The sequence below is a fragment of the Mustela nigripes genome, chromosome 1 (assembly GCF_022355385.1).
Source record: "Mustela nigripes isolate SB6536 chromosome 1, MUSNIG.SB6536, whole genome shotgun sequence".
NCBI classification, from domain to species: Eukaryota; Metazoa; Chordata; class Mammalia; order Carnivora; family Mustelidae; genus Mustela; species Mustela nigripes.
Window position 1 is genome coordinate 99766643 of NC_081557.1, and position 20100 is coordinate 99786742.

Here is a 20100-nt window from a genome sequence, read left to right on the forward strand (position 1 = left end):
ACAAAACTGGTTTAGGCTTCACCAGCTAAAGAGCTTAACTTTAGAAATAGCATTAGACTACAATCACCTGTCACTTATTCATTGATCCTGAGCACTAGCTGCCAAATCGATAAAAGGATCCGTTTTCTGATTCACAAATGAATAAAGTACTTAAATATGAAAGATTTTGTGTATTTCTCCCACAACTTTAAACCCCTTGGAGGAAGTGACCAGACTTTGCAGTAAGTTTAGCCCCAATTCGCAGAAATTCACTTTGGTTTCCCTTTCGAAATCTTTGCCTCAAAGCCATTAAGGATCGCAGTGAGAGCTCACAGGTTTAACTATCACGGATTTTTTTGTTTTGCATCCCCCTGGAGACAGTGACGTCGGGCTGGGGAAAGGCGGGGCCCAGGGGGCGGTACGGGGGGCGTGGCCAAATGGCGTTATTAAGGGGCGGTGCTGGGGCGGTGCTAGGGCGGGGGCCTCGAGGAGTTGAGAATGGAAGTCGAGCGCGTCATTTCCGTCTGCTGTGTAACCGAGGAGTCCCGCGGAGCTCGGGAGCGGGGCGATTGACAGGTGAAGGGAACGGTGTCCCCTCCCTCTCGTCAGTACCACAGCAGTTCCGCCCGCCTTTGTGGCGCCTGGTCTGATCCTACCCTTCTCCAGAGCCCTACAGGCCCCCTGCCCTTGAGTTCCGCTCCCCAGCCCACCCCTTAAAAACGTTCGGCGTCCCTGAGGTCGCCGCCTCCCCACCCCCGCCGGCCTCCATTCCCTCTGACCCCCTTGCTGGGGCTGGACGCGCTCCCTGCTCGTTCCGCCACCTCCCGGCCCCCGCTCTTCGCACCCCCTAGAGACCTGGATTCTCCCCCTTGAGGCCAAGGGCAAAATAACTTGTTAACCCACCATACTTTTTTTTTTTTTTCTGGACTTTTTATTTCCGGTTCGACCCCTGACACGGTTTCCTGTCGTTTCATTGCGTTGTTTGGAGCTAGAAAAGGGAAAAGCGTTCTTTCAAGCAGTACGTTAGTGGTGGTTTGCCCTCCTCCGCCCTCAGGATGAAGGACTACAAGGGAAAAAGGAAGAGCGAAATGACCGAACTGATTTAAAAAAAAAAAAAAAAAAAAAAGTCAGGAAACCCTTTGGTGGGTTCACCAAAACCGAGGAGGAAGTGTAGGTTCTGATCCCAGCAAATCAGCTTAAATACTCTTGCCCAGCTTTTAAAGTAGTGGTACCGAGAAGTCAGAGACGGACCTTGGGGGCTTTTTCTCGTGAAGATAAGGTCCTTGGAGTCTTCATCTATTAAAATAGAAATTACCGGCGAGTTGAGATAGAAAGTCTCCCTCTTCTGAATCTGCAGGTGGAACCTGGATGTAGTCAATTCCTCCGTTACACGAGCGGTGTGGTTCGGTCGTGCTTTTTAAGTGTCTGCAAATGAAGCGGGGTTTTCCCGTCGGTTAGTTTAGAGCCTCGTTATAACCCTGTGAAACCGGTATTGCCGTCGGTCGCAGGCCACCAGCTGTCCCTGCCGGCTGTCTTCTCCGGACTGTGTTCTCTTAAACCTACTCAAAAGACGTCCACTCTTCAATTAGTGCCTCTCGGTCACCTTTGATTTCTCCCTCGCTCCGGGATCATACCTAACAACATCTTAATATGCTTTAATGTCTCGCATATTTAAAAAAGATCACCCCTGGAGTCCATGCCTGCCCGCCAGCCGCTCTGTGTCTCAGCTTCTAAGCAGATGTTCTTGTACTAACTGTCCCCACTTGGCCACCTCCTTAACCTATACCCGACTTTCTTCTTGACTACTCCACTATAAACAGTACTTAAAAGCACTTCCCAGCGACTGTATCTGGCCAAATCTTGTTCTTTATGTCCATTTACTTGACCCTCCGTGTACCTTTGACAGAACTGAGCACATTCTTGGGATATGCGGGGTACCCTCACGGGTCAGTGATGTGAGGGACTCGTTTCTGAATCAGTAAGGTTGAATATACTGTTGAAGATACTGTGTCAGGATTTTGTGCTATCCGTAATGCAGTGGTGACCCACGACACGTTGATGAATGCAGTGTCCTCTACCATTTTCACCAACTGGCAAAACAGCATATCGAGACCTGATTTGTAGTGTTTGTCAGTTTTTGTGATGGAAATACCCTGGCCATGCCGAATTTCATGATACCAAAATGACCCCAGGTATTGGGAAGAAACGTGCCCTAGTGCACCATAATATATTATTTCCACCAGACCTATACCTGTAGGTAGCTCATGTAGGCCAGTAGTTCTCGACCACAGGTGATTTTGCTCCCCAAGGGGTATTTGGCACTGTCGGGAGACATTTTTGGTTGTCCCAGCTGTGCTATCGGCATCTAGTGGACAGAGTCCAGGGATTCTGCTAAACATCATGCGATATACAGGACAGCCTTACAGCAGAGATTGCAGCCGCAGTTATCAGCAGTGCCACTGCAGTGAACATGAATAACCTCAAGAAATCGTAGTAAAATGGAGTGTAGGGAAGAAAGAAACTTTTACAATCCTAGGTTTTGTAATTGGGACCCGCAAATTAAACTGACAAGACTAATTAACCAGAGAAGAGGTAAACAAATTTTATTTGCTTATAATACTTTAGTTTTACATGCACATGGGGGTCTCACAGAAAAGGAATTTAAAACCCAGGGGCACCTGGGTGGCTCAGTCGATTCAGCGTCTGTTGATTGTTGATTTCAGCTCAGGTCATGATCTCAGCATCGTGAGATCCATCAAGTCCCACATTGGGCTCACATGGGTCCTGCTTGAGATTTTCTCTCCCCCTCACCCTCTGCCTCTGGCACGTCCTCTGCCTCTGGCACGTCCCCTCCCCTGCTTGTTGGCTCACACTCTTTCAAAATAAATAAATATATATAAAAAAAATTTAAAACCCACAGAGGAGTTTAGGCCCAGGGTTTTATATACCACTTTAACAAAGGGTGGTAAATTGTGGGAAGGTAAATTTATAGGGAAATTAGTAAAGGTAAGGTTTATTTTATTAAGGTTTGTTTGTAAACACCCATCTCAGTGCTGACTTTTTATTTCTGGTGATACTACTTTTCTCCTGTTGGTGCAGTAAAGGAGAGACAAAACACCTTCAAAAAGGGAAATTTGTGTCCCACTTTTAGGCAAATGGGGAGGTAGAAAGGTTTTCCTCTATTTGTTCTTTCCAAATTGCTTTAGCTGAAAACAGTCCTTGTGCCAAACTGACATATTTTAAGGTGGTGTATTATGATCCCCTAAAATAGTAAAATAATTAGTAGGTGTTAAATTTTGAGTATTTGTTACCTTTATTTTATTTGATTATAAGCTTAAATGATTTTTAGTAATCACTGTGTTTAAAAACCACCTTATAAAATTCTTAAATTTACATTTTGGTTCCACTGAGCTAATATAAGCCAACCTTGGTACAGCATCCAAACCAGAAGTTTGTAGTCAATTTCCTGTATAATTATTGTATGACTCCTGCCCACTTCTTTGACCTTTTCTCCCCGGACACTTCTGCTTGTTCTTTCAGCTGTAACAACCCTGCTTTCTTTCAGCTGCTTGAGCACACCAAGCTTCTTATCTCAGAGCATTTTTATCTTCTATTCCCTGTGCCTGGGAATAGAATTCTACAATTCTCCTGTAGTTGGGTCTTCTACAATTTTCCTGTAGTTGGGTCTTTGCATCTTGAAAACGAATGTCTTCTCAGTAGAGAGGCCTTCCCTGACTGCTTATGCTAACCTAGCTCTGATCATTCTTTGTCCCACTATTCTGTTTTATCATCTTTTCTTTATTGCACATGCATTTTTTTGTTTTTACCTCCATGTTTTGTTTTATTTTATCGTATTTTTAATTTTTAGTAGGCTCCACGCTCAATGTGGGGCTCAGACTCACCATCCTGAGATTAAGAGTTGCATGATCTACCAACCAAACGAGGCAGGCCCCCCCCCTTTTCTTTAAATATTAAATATTTGCTTCCATATTTCAGATAGCTTATTATTCTGCTTGTTCTTGATTTCTTTTAGATGTAGTTATTGTCTGATATCTTTCTATAATACAGGCCTCTTATACCAAAGTGCCACAACACACATACATACTTACACACACTCATCCTCTTCCCCTCATCTTCCTAATTAAAACCACAAAGAGAAATCCTGCCATAATACTAGGTAGGATCAGAAATTTAGTTGCATACAATACAATGTTGAGTTAATCCAAAGTAACTGAATATCCAAGGTCAGCCTACTTTGGAGACAGAAGGTAGTCAGCAAACATTTTATATCCAAATTCATATCATCATGGGTGATATTATCATAGAGCATATAATCACAGGGCATTACTGTACTAATGCACATACTGGTAGGGTTAATACTAATATTTACATAGTTATGATTGTATAATTATTCATGGATGAGCCAGAGCAAGCTTAGTTTGTTTCCTTTTGTCCCCCTTCAGAATGATACTTTTGTAAAATAAAAGTGAGTTGCTAGAGAAAAGAATACAAATCACAAAGATGTGGGCGCCTGGGTGGCTCAGTGGGTTAAGCTGCTGCCTTCGGCTCAGGTCATGATCTCAGGGTCTTGGGATCGAGCCCCGCATAGGGCTTTCTGCTCAGCAGGGAGTCTGCTTCCTCCTCTCTCTCTCTCTGCCTGCCTCTCTGCCTACTTGTGATCTCTCTGTCAAATAAATAAATAAAATCTTTAAAAAAAAAAAAAAACAAATAACAAAGATGTACTATGCAAACTGTAAGCCCACTGATGGTGTGTTAGTATACCACAGCGGGGTCAAATTGCTGCAAAACTTTGACTACTCTCAATTTCTTTATTTCATCTGGTATCACGCAATTCAGAGACTGACATAGGTCTGTGAACACAGAGTAGCACAACTCTTAGAGATCCACCTACAGAAGACCCATCCTGACCCCGTTAGTTCTACTGCTTCTGATCTTTGGGTCAAGCCTGCAGTGAGTTGTCCTGCTGATGACAAACTAATTTTTATTTTTTTTTAAGATTTTATTTATTTATATGACAGAGTTACTTTAACATACTGATAAGTAAAGAAAGCAGAAAACATGTATAGTTTCATCACATCAATGAAACAAACCTGTGTGGAGTGGGTGGGTGTATATACATATACATGGGTGTACATGTATATATACATGTAAATTTTAAATATATAAGAAAAGATCTGGAAGAGTTACACATCTATTAATGGATAAAGACAACTTTGAAGAGCACACTAGTCTACAAGAAATGGAGATGGATTTTAACTTTTATTCTATATTTGAAATTTTTACTATAAGAATGTATATGTGTCATTTATATAATAACTTTTAAAGTAACTAAATCTAGACAGTAGTATGAAAAATTTTTATTTTATTTTATTTGTTTTTTTAAATAATTTTGGATTTTAAACAGTAAGGAGATATTAAAGAATAATATTTACACATTCTTCTAATGCCATTTAGGTATTGCCCTGATTCTGTGGTTATTTGTCAATAACCAAATAACTATATTCTGTGTTTTGACCAGTGGAAAAGAACACGAATAGGAAAACATGAGTAATGAATCAGGGTGACCACCACACTTCAAATTTCAGTATAATTATTTTTCTATTTTTTCTCACATTTCAAAGTTGAAATTTTGGTGTAATTTTTATAAGATGTTAATTATTTATTTATTTATTTATTTATTTATCTATCAGAGAGAGAGACACACACACACAACACAAGCAGGCAGAGTGGCAGGCAGAGGTGGAGAGAGAAGCAGGCTCCCTGCCAAGCAAGGAGCCTGGGATCATGACCTGAGCCGAAGGCAGTGGCTTAACCCACCGAGCCACCCAGGTGTCCCAAAATGTTGGTGTAATTTTAAAAAGGGACAGTAAATCACAGATGGCAAAGTTAAGTGTATTTTTTAAAATGATAGATATAGGGACAGTGTCCTTAAAAATTATTAAAGTTGATCATCACGCTATTTATAAAGAAAAGGCTTTATTTTCCTGAAGTGTCTTGAAATACACAGATAAACTGGGGCACTTGGGTGGCTCAGTGGGTTAAGCCTCTGCCTTCAGTTTAGGTCATGATCTCAGTGTCCTGGGATTGAGGCCCGAATCAGTCTCTCTGCTCAGCAGGGAGCCTGCTTCCCCTTCTCTGCCGACTTGTGATCTCTTTCTGTCAAATAAATAAATAAAATCTTAAAAAAAAAAAAAAAAGAAATACACAGATAAACTATACTTCATTTCTTTTCTACCTGCTAGCCAAAAAGAGTACCTCAAAATACTATCCTTTGACACAAATTAGCAAATGTTTTAAGCCCCAAATATCATTCCTTACTATCAGTTATCTGTAAATTATGAGAATAAATGTTCAGTTACATCGGTTTTTAAATCAGAGTAATGCCCATGGATAGTGCCTATTTTTTTCCACTTTATTTCTTTTCAGTGTTCCAGCATTCATTGTTTATGCCCCACACCCCGTGCTCCGTGCAATACATGCCCTCCTTAGTACCCACTGAATCATGGAACACTACATCAATAGCTAGTGATATACTGTATGGTGACTAACAAAACTTAAAAAGAGTTACAATTTATTGAGTAGTTACAGTCCTAAATGCTTCTCCTATAGTACCTAATTTAATCCTAATTCTGTGAGATATAGATACTATGAGTCCCTGTATTTCACAAATGAGGAACTGAGGCTGGAATAAGTTAAATAACTTACACAAAATCACTCAGCGAGGTATGAGGTAGAATTTTTTAAAGATTTAAACCCCCATATTGCACCTCTGTGGCTCAGTAGTTAAGCATCTGCCTTCAACTCAGGTCATAATCCCAGAGTCCTCGGATTAAGCCCTGGGGTCCTGGGATTAAGCCCTGCATCAAGCTCCCACACTCAACAGGGAGTCTCCTTCTCCCCCTGACCCTCCCCCCACCACTTGCTTTCTCTCTCTTGTTGTCTCTCAAATAAATACAATCTTAAAAAAAAAAAAAAAAGATTTAACCCCCCATGTGTCTCACTTCAGACCCACAGATTTAACCTATATCCCCATGCCTCCTATATTATTAAAACTATTTGATAGTTTTGATAGACACTGTCTCCCTATTAAAAATGTTAATTTTTAAAACTCAACAATATATACAGTTAGGAAGAAAACATTAATTTTAAGCCTAAAATAAACAAAAAAATAACAAAACATTTTTTCTTTAATTCTTCCTATAAATGGCATATCCTGTAGAGAATTTTTCTCTTTGGTCTTTGTCTCTCTAAATTAAATGAACGTATTAGTCAATGTCTATTATATATTTCATTACTTAAGGGATTTGGGAATTATACATTTCACATTTTGAAATAACAGTTCAGGATTTTTAAGTTGAGCACAATTTATTCACTTAGTTTGGACTATGGTAAAGCATCTCAGAACCATATTGCTGCTATAAATGTAATGAATAACATTAGTTATACTGGGAAGTATAGTAACAGATTAAGTAAAACCCATGGTTCTCCCTGTGTTCCATGCAGGACCCCGCCCCCCACCCACTTTTTTTAAATTATTGGACATTGTGTTCTTTATAATGTAACCTTACAGAATTGTGACACTGAAAGTGCCTTTGCAGTTAATTTATTGCAGTGCTTTATTTTACAGCTAATGAAACTGAAGGCTAAAGATGTTGAACCCTTTGTCTAAGGTTACAATAAGTAGCAATGTGAGCTAAAACTGAACCACATGGGCCCTCTCTTAGTTCAGTAGTCTTCCTTCTTATAGTTCCGTGTACAAAAACCTTTTAAAACAGTGGGTTACTTACAAAGCTTATGTATAACTTGTATTTCCTCTCCTTATGTATACTGACAACAAACAGAATTGTTGTACATAATTTATATAACCTAGAGAAACAAAATTCTTGCAGTACACTTTTCTGATAACACTGGAGCAATATTGGAACAGTTTCATTATTTGACCTCATCAATCATTCAATTTTGAATGACATCCTTTTTTAAGATAACAAATGCTTAATCAGTATAAAAATTGAACTTCCTACAAATTTTTTATGTATGGTAAAACACGCAAAAAGCAATATTAACCATCTTAACCACTCGTGAGCATACAGTTCATTGGTATTAAATACATTCATAATGTTGTGCAGCCATCACCACCATCAACCTCCATAACTCTTTTAATCTTGTAGAACTGAAGCCCCATACCCATTAAACCATAACCACCCTGTACCCCCACCATGACACTGGCAACCACCATTCTGCTTTCCATCTCTATGATTTTGACTACTATAACTACCTCATATAGGTAAAATCATATAGTATTTGTCTAACTAGTTTATTTCAATTAGCATAATATCCTCAAGGGTTATCCATGTTGTAGTGTATGTAAGATTTCCGTTCTTTCAATGACTGAATAATATTCTATTGTATGTATCACAGTTTGTTTATTCATCCATTAATGGACACTTGGGCTGCTTTTATGTTTAGCTATTGGGAATAATGCTGCTAGAACTTGGGTATACAAATTTCTCTTTGAGATCGTACTTTCATTCTTTTTCATATACACCTAGAAATGAAAGTGCTAATTCATACAGTATTTTTATTTTTAGTTCTTTTAGGAATTGCCATATCCTTTTCCATAGTGGTTTTACCATTTTATATTCTTACCATCACAGTGCACAAAACTGCCAATTAGTCCACATCTTTGCCAACATTTCTTCTTTTCCATTTTTTTAAATATAGTAACCATTCTAATGGGTATGAGGTGGTATCTCATTATAATTTTGATGTGTATTTCCTTAATAAGTAGTGATGTAGAACATGTTTTGTCTGATTATTGGCTGTTTGTATATATTATTTGGAGAAACATACATATTGTCCATTATTAAAATCAGGTTGTTTGGTTTTTGTTGAGTTTGGGGAGTTCTCTGTTCTGGAGGTAAACCCTTTTCAGATACATTACTTGTAAATATTTTCTCCTACTCTGTGACTTGCTTTTTTATTTTGCTAGTGTCTATTGAATTTTATTTTATCATGAAGTCTCATTTGCTATTTTCACTTTTGTTGCTTACTCCTTCAGTGTCATAGCCAAGAAGTCATCACCAAATCCAACGCTGTAAAACTTTTGACTTGTTTTCTTCTAAGCATTTTATGGTTTTAGATCTTATAGTCAATAATTTGATCCATTTTGAGTTAATTTTTGTATGTAGTGCTAGAAAAGAGTCTTTCTTCATTCTTTTGCATGTGTATATCCAATTTTCTCAACACTCTTGAGAAGATTATTCTTTGCCCATTGAATGGTCTTGGCACCTGTCAAAAATCATTGGGCATGTATATGTAAGGGTTTATTTCTGAAATGTTTATTCAGTTAGTCTGTGTGTTTGTCTTTATGCCAATGCCATGCTGTTTTGAGTGCTGTGGCTGTATAGTAAGTTTTGACATTGGAAGTGTGAGTCCTTCAGCTTCTTTTTTTTTTTTTTAAATTTAATTTAATTTTTTCAGTGTTCCAAGATTCAGTGTTTATGCACCACACCCAGTGCTCCATGAAATCCATGCCCTCCTTAATTCCCACCACCAGACTCACCCAACCCCCTACCACTCCCCTCCAAAACCCTCAGTTTGTTTCTCAGAGTCCACAGTCTTTCGTGGTTCATCTCCCACTCCAACTTCCCTCAATTCACTTTTCCTTTCCTTCTCCTAATGTCCCCCATATTACTTCCTATGCTCCAGAGGTGAGTGAAACCGTATGATAATTGACTCTCTCTCTCTCCTTGACTTATTTTACTCAACATCACTGATCTTTCTTTATCAAAGTTGTTTTGGCTATTCTGGGTCTCTGGAGATTCCATATAAACTTTGAAGTGGGCTTTTGTATTTCTGGAAAAAAATGTCATTGGAATTTTGTTAGGGATTGCATTCAAACTGTAGATCATTTTAGGTGGTATTGACATCTTAAAAAATATTAAGTCTTCCGATCTATGAACATGGAATGGCATTTTCATTTATTTACGTCTCTTTAATTTCATTTTTTTGTAGTTTTCATTGTACAAATCTTTCACTTGATGAAAGTAATTCCTAAGTATTTTATTCTAGTTGATGCTTATATCTATAATTATTTTTGTAATTACTATTTCAGACTGTTCATTGTTATTGTAGAGAAATGCAACTAATTTTCATGTGGTGGCTTCATACCCTGCTACTTTGTTGAGTTTGTTTTTTAATTCTAAAAGTTTTTTTCTGGAATAATTAGGTTTTCTATATTTAAAATCATATTATCCAGAATAGAGATGATTTTACTTCTTCCTTTCCCACTTGAGTCCCATTTATTTGTTTTTCTTGCCTTATTTCTCTGGCTAGAACTTCCGGTACAATGCTGAACAGAGCCAGTAAAAGTAAACTACCTTGCCCTGTTCTGGATGTCAGAGGCAAAATTTCAGTCTTTCACCACTGAATATCAGGTTCACTATGGGATTTTCATACATAGTTTTTATTACATTGAGGCATTTTCCTTTTATTTCTAGTTTGTTAAGGGTTTTCATGAAAGGATGTTCAATTTTGTCAAATGGTGGGGTTTTTTGTTTTGTTTTGTTTTGTTTTGTTTTTTTAAATATTTTATTTATTTATTTGACAGACAGAGATCACAAGTAGGCAGAGAGGCAGGCAGAGAGAGAGGAGGAAACAGGCTTCCTGCTGAGCAGAGAGCCCGATGCGGGGCTCGATCCCAGGGCCCTGGGATCATGACCCGAGCCGAAAGCAGAGGCTTTAACCCACTGAGCCACCCAGGCGCCCCTGTTTTGTTTTGTTTTGTTTGCAGTGGAGATAATCATGTGGGCTTTTTCTTTTACTCTGTTAATGTGGTAGTATTTGTATATTTAATCACCCTTGCATTCCAGGAATAAAACCAATTTGTTCATTGTGTGTAATTCACTTACATGCTGCCAAGTTTGGTTTGCTAATATTTTGTTGAGGATTTTTGCATCGATGTTAATAGGAATGTTGATGTGTAGTTTTCTTACAGTGTCTTTGTCTGGCTTTGATATCAGGGTAATGCCGGCCTCATAGAATCAAGGTGTTCTCTTCCCTTCAGTTTTTTGGAAAAGTTGAGAAGGATTGGTATTAGTTCCTTAAATGTTTGTTAGAATTCACAGTGGAGTCAAGTTTAGGGCATTTTTAGTTGGGATATTTTTTATCTGATTTATTTGTTGGGAGATTTTTGATCTGATTCTATCTCCTTATTCTAGTTATAGGTTTAATCAGATGTTCTATTTCTTTGTGTTTTAGTCTTGGTAGGTTTTGTGTTTTTAGGAGTTTGTCAGTTTCATCAGGTTATCAAACATGACTATAAATTATGATTCATTGTTCATAGTATTGTAGAACCAGTAGTAATATCCTCATCTCATTTCTAAATTACCAAAAGTAATTTTTTTCTCTATCCTTCGAACTAAAGATTTGTCTCTTGAGTGATCTTTTCAAAGAATCAATTTTGGTTTCATTGATTTACTCTATTGTTTTTTGGTTCTCTATTTCTTTTATGTCTGTTCTAATCTTCTCCTAGCTCTGGGTTTAGTTTTTTGTTCCTTTACTAGTTCTGTAAGTTGTAGTTAGATACTGATTTGAGATCTTTCTTGTTTAATTTGTGTATAGTTCTAAGTTTCCCTCTTAACATTGCTTTTACTGCTTTCTGTAAGTTTTGATATGTTGAGTTTTAGTTTTCATTTTCCTAATTTCCTGTGTAATTTCTTCTTTGATCCACAGTTTTATTTCCACAAATGTGTAAATTTACTTGTTGGTTTCTAACTTCATTCTATTGTACTTTGATAAGATACTTTGTATGATAACTATCTTTCAGAATACATTAAGACATAAATTTGAGGGGGCGCCTGGGTGGCTCAGTGGGTTAAAGCCTCTGCCTTCAGCTCCGGTCATGATCCCAGGGTCCTGGGATCGAACGCTGCATCGGGCTCTCTGCTCTGCAGGGAGCCTGCTTCCTCTCTCTCTCTCTGCCTGCCTCTCTACCTACTTGTGATCTCTGTCAAATAAATAAATAAAATCTTAAAAAAAAAGACATAAATTTGTGGCCTAATATATAGTCTGTCCTGGAAAGTGTCCCTTGTGCACTTGAGAAGAATATTCTATATTTGTTTGATCAAATGGATATATTGTGTTGTTCAGGTCCTCTGTTTCCTTATTTATTTCTGTCTGGTTATTCTATCTATTGTTGAGAATGAGATATTGAAATCTACAACTATTATAGTAAAGCTATATATGTCTATGGCATATATATGTCTATTCCTCCCTTCGATTCTGTCATTTTTTGCTTCATATATTTTTGCTGGTCTATTATTAGATGCATAAATGTTATATTTTCTTACTTCATTGAACCTTTTGTTAATGCAAAATGTCCTTTGTCTATTTTAAACTTTTTTGATTTAAAGTCTGTTTTGTCTGATGTTAAGATAGCCATCACTCCTTTCTTTTGGTTACCATTTGCATGGAATAGCTTTTTCCATCTTTTCACTTTCAGTCTGTTTGTGTCTTTGAATCTAATGTGAGTCGATTTTACATAGCATATAGTTGGATTTTGTGTTTTTATTCATGCTGCAAATCTCTGTATTTTGATTGGAGAGTTTAAACCACTTACATTTAAAGTAATTAGTAATAAGAAGGGCCTTACTTCTGTCTTTGCTATTTGTTTTCTCTATGCTTTGTAACTTTTTTGTTTTTTAATATTTTGTTTATTTGACAGACAGAGATCACAAGTAGGCAGAGGCAGGCTCCCCGCTGCGCAGAGTCCAATGCGGGGCTCAATCCCAGGACCCTGGGATCATGACTGAGCCAAAGGCAGAGGCTTAACCCACTGAGCCACCCAGGCGCCCCTATGCTTTGTAACTTTTTAAAAAAGATTTTATGTACTTACTTGTCAGAGACAGAGAATGAGTGAGCACTAGCAGGAGGAGTGGCAGGCAGAGGGAGAAGCAGCCTAAGCAGGGAGCTTGAAGTGGAATGTGAACCCAGGACCCAGTGATCGTGACCTACGCTGCAGGCAGACACTAAACCAACTGAGTCACCCAGATGTCCCTGCCTCATAACTTTTTAATCATTTCCTGCATTACTATCTTCTTTTGTGTTTAGTTGATTTTTTTTTTTTTGGCAAAACATTTAAATTCATTTCTCATTTCCCTTTGTGTATACTCTATAGCTGTTTCCTTTGTGGTTACCATGGGGATTACATTTAACATCCTAAAGTTATAACCCTCCATTGTGGATTCATTAACATAGAAAACTCCTCTTTTATAGCTCCATCCCAACTCCTTTCAATTGTTGATGTTACAGATTACATCTTTATGCATTGTGTGCCCCAAAACAAAATCTAATATTTTAATTATTTGTCTTTTAAATTAAACAGTATGTGGAATTACAAACCAAAGTTACAATAATACTAGTTTTTAGAATAATAATTTTTAAAAAATACTGTTCTATTAAATTTTGTAAAAAAAATAGAGTTACAAATTATAGTTATAATAATATTAGCTTCTATAACTACCTGTGTATTTACATTTACTGGAATTTCTATTTCTTCATATAACTTTGAGTTACTGTCAAGTGTCCTTTCATTTTTCCCTGCAGCATTCTCTTGAACATTTCTTGCAAGACAAGTCTCATAGCTGTGAACTCTTAGAGCTTTTGTTCACCTGGGAATGTCTTCATTTCTCCCTTATTCTCAAAGGACAGTTTTGCTAGATGCAGGATTCTTGGGTTACACTTTTGTTGTTAAACATTTTGAATATATTAACCCACTGCCTTCTGGCCTCCAAAGTTTCTGATGAGAAATCTGTTAATGTATTAAAAATTCCTTCTATGTGATGAATCACTTATCTCTTGCTGTTTTCAATAGTTTATCTTTCACTTTCAAGAGTTTAATTATAATGTGTCTTGTTGTGGATATATCTTTGCATTGATCTTACTTGGAGTCTGTTGAGGTTCTGGGATGTTGATATTCATATATTTCATCAAATTTGGCATTTTTCAGCCATTATTTCTTGAGATACCTTCTCTTTCCCTTTGTTTTCCTCATCTCCTTCTGGGACTCCCACAATGTGCATGTTGATCTCCTTACTGCGGTGCCATAGGTCTCTTGGGTTCTATTCACTTTCATTCAATCTTTTTTTCTATTTTTCAGACTTGACAGTTTCCTTTGGCTTATTTTCAGGTTTGCTGATTGTTTCTTCTACCTGTTCAACTGTGCCTTTGATTTCCATTAATAAATTGTTGCTTTCAGTTATTCTACTTTTCAGCTTCAGAGTCTCTTTTTAGGTTTCATCTCTGTCTTGATATTTCCATTTTATGCATCATTTCTTGACTTTCTCCATGTCTTCCTTTAATTTTTTGAGCATCTTTAAGACAGTTGCTTTAAGGTCTTTGTCTAGTAGACCTGCCATCAGGTCTTTTTCAGGTTGAGTTTCTTTTGATTTATTTTTTTCCTAGAATGAGCCATCATTTCGTGTTTCTTTATATGCCTTGTTTTTGTTGTTGTTGTTGTTGTTGAAAGCTGGAAATTCAAATTTAATAGTACAAGAACTCTGGAAATCAGCTTTCTTTCCTTTCCTCAGAGTTTACTGTGTGTGGTATTTTTATTATTTTTTTAAATTGCTATAGTCTGTTTCTGCAGCTTACAAGGATCAGACAAGAATCAGCCTGAAGGGACGCCTGGGTGGCTCAGTTGGTTAGGCAGCTTCCTTCGGCTCAGGTCATGATCCCAGCATCCTGGGATCGAGTCCCACGTCGGGCTCCTTGCTCCGCAGAGAGCCTGCTTCTCCCTCTGACTCTGCCTTCCACTCTGTCTGCCTGTGCTTGCTCTCGCTCGCTCTCTCTCTGACAAATAAATAAATTAAAAAAAAAAATCTTCGGGCGCCTGGGTGGCTCAGTGGGTTAAGCTCCTGCCTTCGGCTCAGGTCATGATCTCAGGGTCCTGGGATCGAGTCCCGCATCCGGCTCTCTGCTCAGCAGGGAGCCTGCTTCCTCCTCTCTCTCTCTCTGCCTGCCTCTCTGCCTACTTGTGATCTCTGTCTGTCAAATAAATAAATAAAAATCTTTAAAAAAAAAAATAAAAATAAAAATAAAAATCTTTAAAAAAAAAAAAAAAAAGAATCAGCCTGAATTTTAAACCTAAGATCTTCTCAGTTTTCTGAGTCTGTGCCTTTCCCTGGAATGACTGGTCACTTTCTAATATTCTCCATATATTTAGTTATTTTTGAATGTCCTAGTTTTGAATGCCTGCCTTCCAAAGGGAGGAAGGGGAACAACATAGCAGGAAGGAAAAACCCTTTAAATTCCCTGGAAGTTGGTAGATGGGAAGGGCTTGCAACAATGGTGGAGGGTGGACATACAGCACCAATGACTGCCCTCCTGTTTGTCTGCACCTCTGTGATCAGAAGCAGCAACCAACAACCCCAACACAGATCTCCTATATTTCCTGGACAGAGTCCTTTCTCTCCACCCCCACTCCCACAATCTGTGTGCAAGTTGTTCCAGGAATATGTACACAGCTGCTGCTGCTGGGGCTGAGGTGAGGGAGTGGATAGCTAGGACTGGGCTAAGAGCCAATATTGACCGGAGTTAACCACAGTTTACCCCCCAAGCCTTCCAAGCCTTCAGTAGCTTCCAGAGTTCCAAAATAGTTAAATAGTTAAATTCTGCCAGTGTAGTTGTCTAGGTGGGGAAAGAGATTCCTGGCACTTCCTATTCCACTTTCTGGAATCCTCTGTCTGCTGCAACTTCTTTAAGGACTCATAAGCTATGATTTTCTGACTTCTCCCATTACTTATTTCTTCACAGTATTGATAAAAACTATGGATAGAACTAGTGGTTTTGTTTTGCTTCTTAGTGGTCAGGCTTCATCTCTTTTTCTGACAATTTAATGTATGATTTATTAACTTGTCAACACATTTACGAGTTACACAGTAAGAAAAATTCTATAGCATTTGTAATTCTAGGTTAGAAGCCTGGATGAATTTGGAATGAAACTGTGCATGTTGATTAAGAAAAGCTTTTTGGGGGGCACCTGGGTGGCTCAGTTGGCTAAGCATCTGCCTTTGCCTCAGGACATGATCCTGGGATCAAGCCCCATGTTGGGCTCCTTTCTTAGCCTGCTTCTCCCTTTCCCTCTGCTTCTCTGCCTGCTTGTGCTTTCTCTCTCTCTCTCTTTCTCTGTCAAATAAATCTTAAAAAAATGAAGTCATTGAATGAGGACATAAAAGGTCATGGATTTCAAGAGAAAAATGACCTGGGTTTAATACTGGCTTAGTCAATCACTATTTGACCTTTGGCCTTGAAGTGCAGTCTCCTCATCTCTAACACAAGCAAATTGGCAAAATCTGCTATGCAAGATTGTTGTTTAAATTAGAAAAGAGAAATTGGAACATATAGGCAATCAATAGTAGGTAACAATTTTTATAAAATACATAAAATTAAAAGTAGGTAATAATTTTTATAAAATTATTTTGATACCAAATATCATCTGTATTATTTCCTTTATTAATCTTCTGTTTTTCTTGAGTTCTAATGAGTTTCATAATGGAGTTCATAAAAAAATTTTGAGCATACGGTTTTTTTGCTTCTGTTAGGTCTTTCAAATGCCATGGGAAGAGGAGTCAGAACTTACAGAGAGGGATGAAGCTGCCAGAGTCATTCAGAAGGCCTGGAAGTGTTACCTTGTGAGTTTATTTCATTTTTTTGAAACTTGATTATAGTATAATTTATATGTCATAAGGTTCAGCTGTTGAAAGTGTACAGTTCAATAGTTTTTAGTATACTTATGGATTTGTGTACTACCCTTTGCTTTCAAAGCACACATTTTTTTAGAAGTTCAAAAAGTTAACACTAATCATCTTGTTAACCTCACAAATCCTTACCAGCTCCATATCAGGGCCAGGCCCTGTGATAATGGCTATGATCAATGTAAGTATCACTAATAAGGTTATTTGGCTTTCACCTCTAAAACTTTATTTCTTGACTCAGGAATCAGGTTTTTGAGCAGGTGTTAGGGATACATTCACTCATTAAATATTTACTGAGTACCTACTTTTGAAGACAATGTTTAAATAATGAACTGTGTCTGAATTAATGCGTTTATTCATCATGCTTTAGTATGGGTATAGCTGGTCCCATTGGTGTAAGGATTATTCCGAGTTGATTTACCTAGTTGGGTGAGAGCCAACAGCTGAAATGACTCTGCTCTTTCCTCTGTGACAGCAGCAACATTGTCTGTGTTTGATAATTTTGTGTGAAGTGGTATGACTCTGTTTCTGGCACACAAGAATACCTTTGTTTTGGCTCATCAAGTCTTGCAAAATAGCTTCCATTAGTTGTTTCTTTTGCCTCTTTCAAAGCCATAAAATCCGTAAGTATTGATTTCTAATACTAAAATAATTTGCTTTCAAAATCTATCCCTTTGATGGTTTCTACTAGTCTACTTGTTAGCTCGGCTTAAGCTTTTCTGTTATTTGTAACTTCCTTTATCCCACATCCAATCCAACCAACATTACTTTGTATATCTTTTATATTCCTAGCGAAGAACTTTATAATACCTCCTTGCCCTTAAGGAGTTTTAGTAGAGAAGCCCTGTATATAAACAGACAAGCGTGTGTATATGTGTATCTTAAAAAGATGGTGGACAGAGCACACATCTTTACTTTTTGCCCCTATTAAAATGACAATACACAGAAAGTTAACCCATACCAGGGAGAAGGGACTTCGTGAGCAGATTAATTTTATCTCATTTTTGGAAAAGCAAAAATAGATCGTTGAGTCCCGTTGGATAGAACTGTGTAGAAGACTTGCCTCGCCACACTTCAGAGAGGCTCCAGTGAGAGAGTTGGTTTGTCACTGGGATCCTAGAAAGCCTATCCATTTGGAGTTAGCAATTTGAAAGAACTGGAAGGAGAAGGATCGTAGGCAAGGGGCTTAAGTGTATGTAAGACAGCTGTGGCAGTTGTCTGCCCTGTCACTTCAAGCCCCAAAGCAACAGGTAGATGGATATTTACCATAGGTCAAAAAATTTGCTCATAGATGGATATGTACCCTAAGGGGGAAAAACCCTGATGACTTATCTCTTTTTTAAAAAATTAAATGAACTATTTGGAAAAGCTAATTCTTTTGCAGATTTGGCTCCACAGTAAAAGTCTCTTAATTTTAATATTTGAAAGACACCCTGCTGGATTGCTGGCTACCTAACCATACCCCCGCCAAAAGTCTGTTGATTGTCTAATTCCATACACAGTACAAAGCTCCCAGACCACCTTCCCATTCATGTGTGAGAACAATGGCGAAATAGGAGACTTACAAAAAAGCCCAGGATATTCCAACTAGTTCCCCTGAAGAATTGACACAGACCTTCATTTTTTTTTTTAAGATTTTATTTATTTATTTGACAGAAATCACAAGCAGGCAGAGGCAAACAGAGAGAGAGGAGGAAGCAGGCTCCCACTGAGCAGAGAGCCCGATGCGGGGCTGGATCCCAGTACCCTGGGATCATGACCCGAGCTGAAGGCAGAGGCTTTAATCCACTGAGCCACCCAGGGCACCCAGGTGCCCTCAGACCTTCATTCTTAAGTATTAATGCACAAGCAAGGATCAACTGATATTTAAGAGAAACATTAAATGATGTAAAAAAAAAAAAAAAAAGAGAGAGAGAGAGAAAGGAAAAAATGAAGGAAATAAAAATGGTGATCAGTTTAGATAAGATCAGTATGTTGAATAGCTAAGGGGGTATATTTGGAGATAAAATGGTACCTCCTGCAACAGAAGGTATGACTGCACAGTTACGTTTGAAAAGTGTTTAGAAACTGAAAAAAAGCTAACCATGGAAGCCATGGTTCAAATATAAGGATAATTTTAAAAGTTTTGAGATTCAAAGAGAACACATTTGATCTTAAGTCTAGAATCATTCTGTTTCAGATGGTTTAGAGGATGACTTCTAAATAAGGAAGCGTCATTTTAACATATTACAGGGCCCTATAAATGAATAATCTGCAGAGTCAAACTAATGTAAATGAAGGCGTTTTCTCACATTTGAATATTTTAAACCACTGAGCCACCCAGGCACCCCAATATTTGCATATTTTAGATCAAAATAATGTATTTTTAAGTAAAATAGTGTAGAAGAACTTAGAAATAAAAGCACTTCTTTTAGCCCCTCCTAGTCTTCTCTACCCTCATATCCTAAAGGCAACCACTTTTAACCATTTTTTTGTTTTAGATCTGTAGTAGTAATTTCTGTGTTTCTGCATAATATGCTTGGATAATTATCTTTTATTTACCAAAGTGACCTGTTGACTTTCTGCAAAGAAAATTGAGAGCTTATCTTGCTTATCCCTTACACAGTGTCATGTGGGATTATTTTTTTAGTTCCTCTATCCGTTACCTTCTTTCTTTCTTGTTTTTATTGTTACCTTCTTTCTTTAAAGGATATTTAAGCCTTTGTTTCTTGTTCCATCATGCTAACATAACATGATGTGACTTCTTATTATATATGGTGAGGATATAAATATCCCTACCCCCCTCTTTTTAACCTGTCCCCCCAATCTTCAAATCCACAAATCCCATCACATCTACTATTACACTGCCAATATTCACTTGGAGGAGTCTCTCCGATATCCTGAACAGAAGTCCTTTATTGAATACATGTGTTGCAGATATTTTCTTCAGACTGGCCTCATTTCATTCTTAAAGGTGTTTTTTGATAATGAGAAGTCTTGAGTTTTCATTAAATCCGATTTATCACTTGTTCTTTATGGTTAGTGTTTTCTGAGCCCTGTTTAAGAAATATTTGCCTAGGGGCACCTGGGCAGCTTTCAGTTAAGTGTCCAGCTCTTGATTTCGGCTTAGGTCATGATTTCCATGTAATGAAATCAAGCCTCACTTCGGGCTCCATAAGTGCAGACAGCTTGAGATGCGCTCTCTCCCTCTGCCCTCCCTTCTTCGTGCTGTCCTTCTCTATCTAAAATAAGTAAATAAATCTTTTTAAAAAAAATATTTGCCTAAAGAGGTGACATTCTCAATTTCAGTTGCCTCATAAGGAGACCAACTAGCCACTATCCGTAGAAAGCATTCTTATGAAAATCC

General features: G+C 37.8%; 1 protein-coding gene across 1 annotated transcript in view; it reads left to right on the forward strand.

Annotated features, from left to right (window-relative positions):
• The first annotated feature begins 461 nt into the window (after positions 1-461).
• The window catches only part of C1H11orf65 (chromosome 1 C11orf65 homolog), a 60468-nt gene continuing 40829 nt past the window's right edge, over positions 462-20100 (forward strand). Inside the window, exons 1-2 of the mRNA XM_059418031.1 lie at positions 462-555; positions 16602-16691. Coding sequence (XP_059274014.1) covers positions 16611-16691 — 81 coding nt within the window. The 5' untranslated portion in view covers positions 462-555; positions 16602-16610. The remainder of the gene's footprint in view (positions 556-16601; positions 16692-20100) is intronic.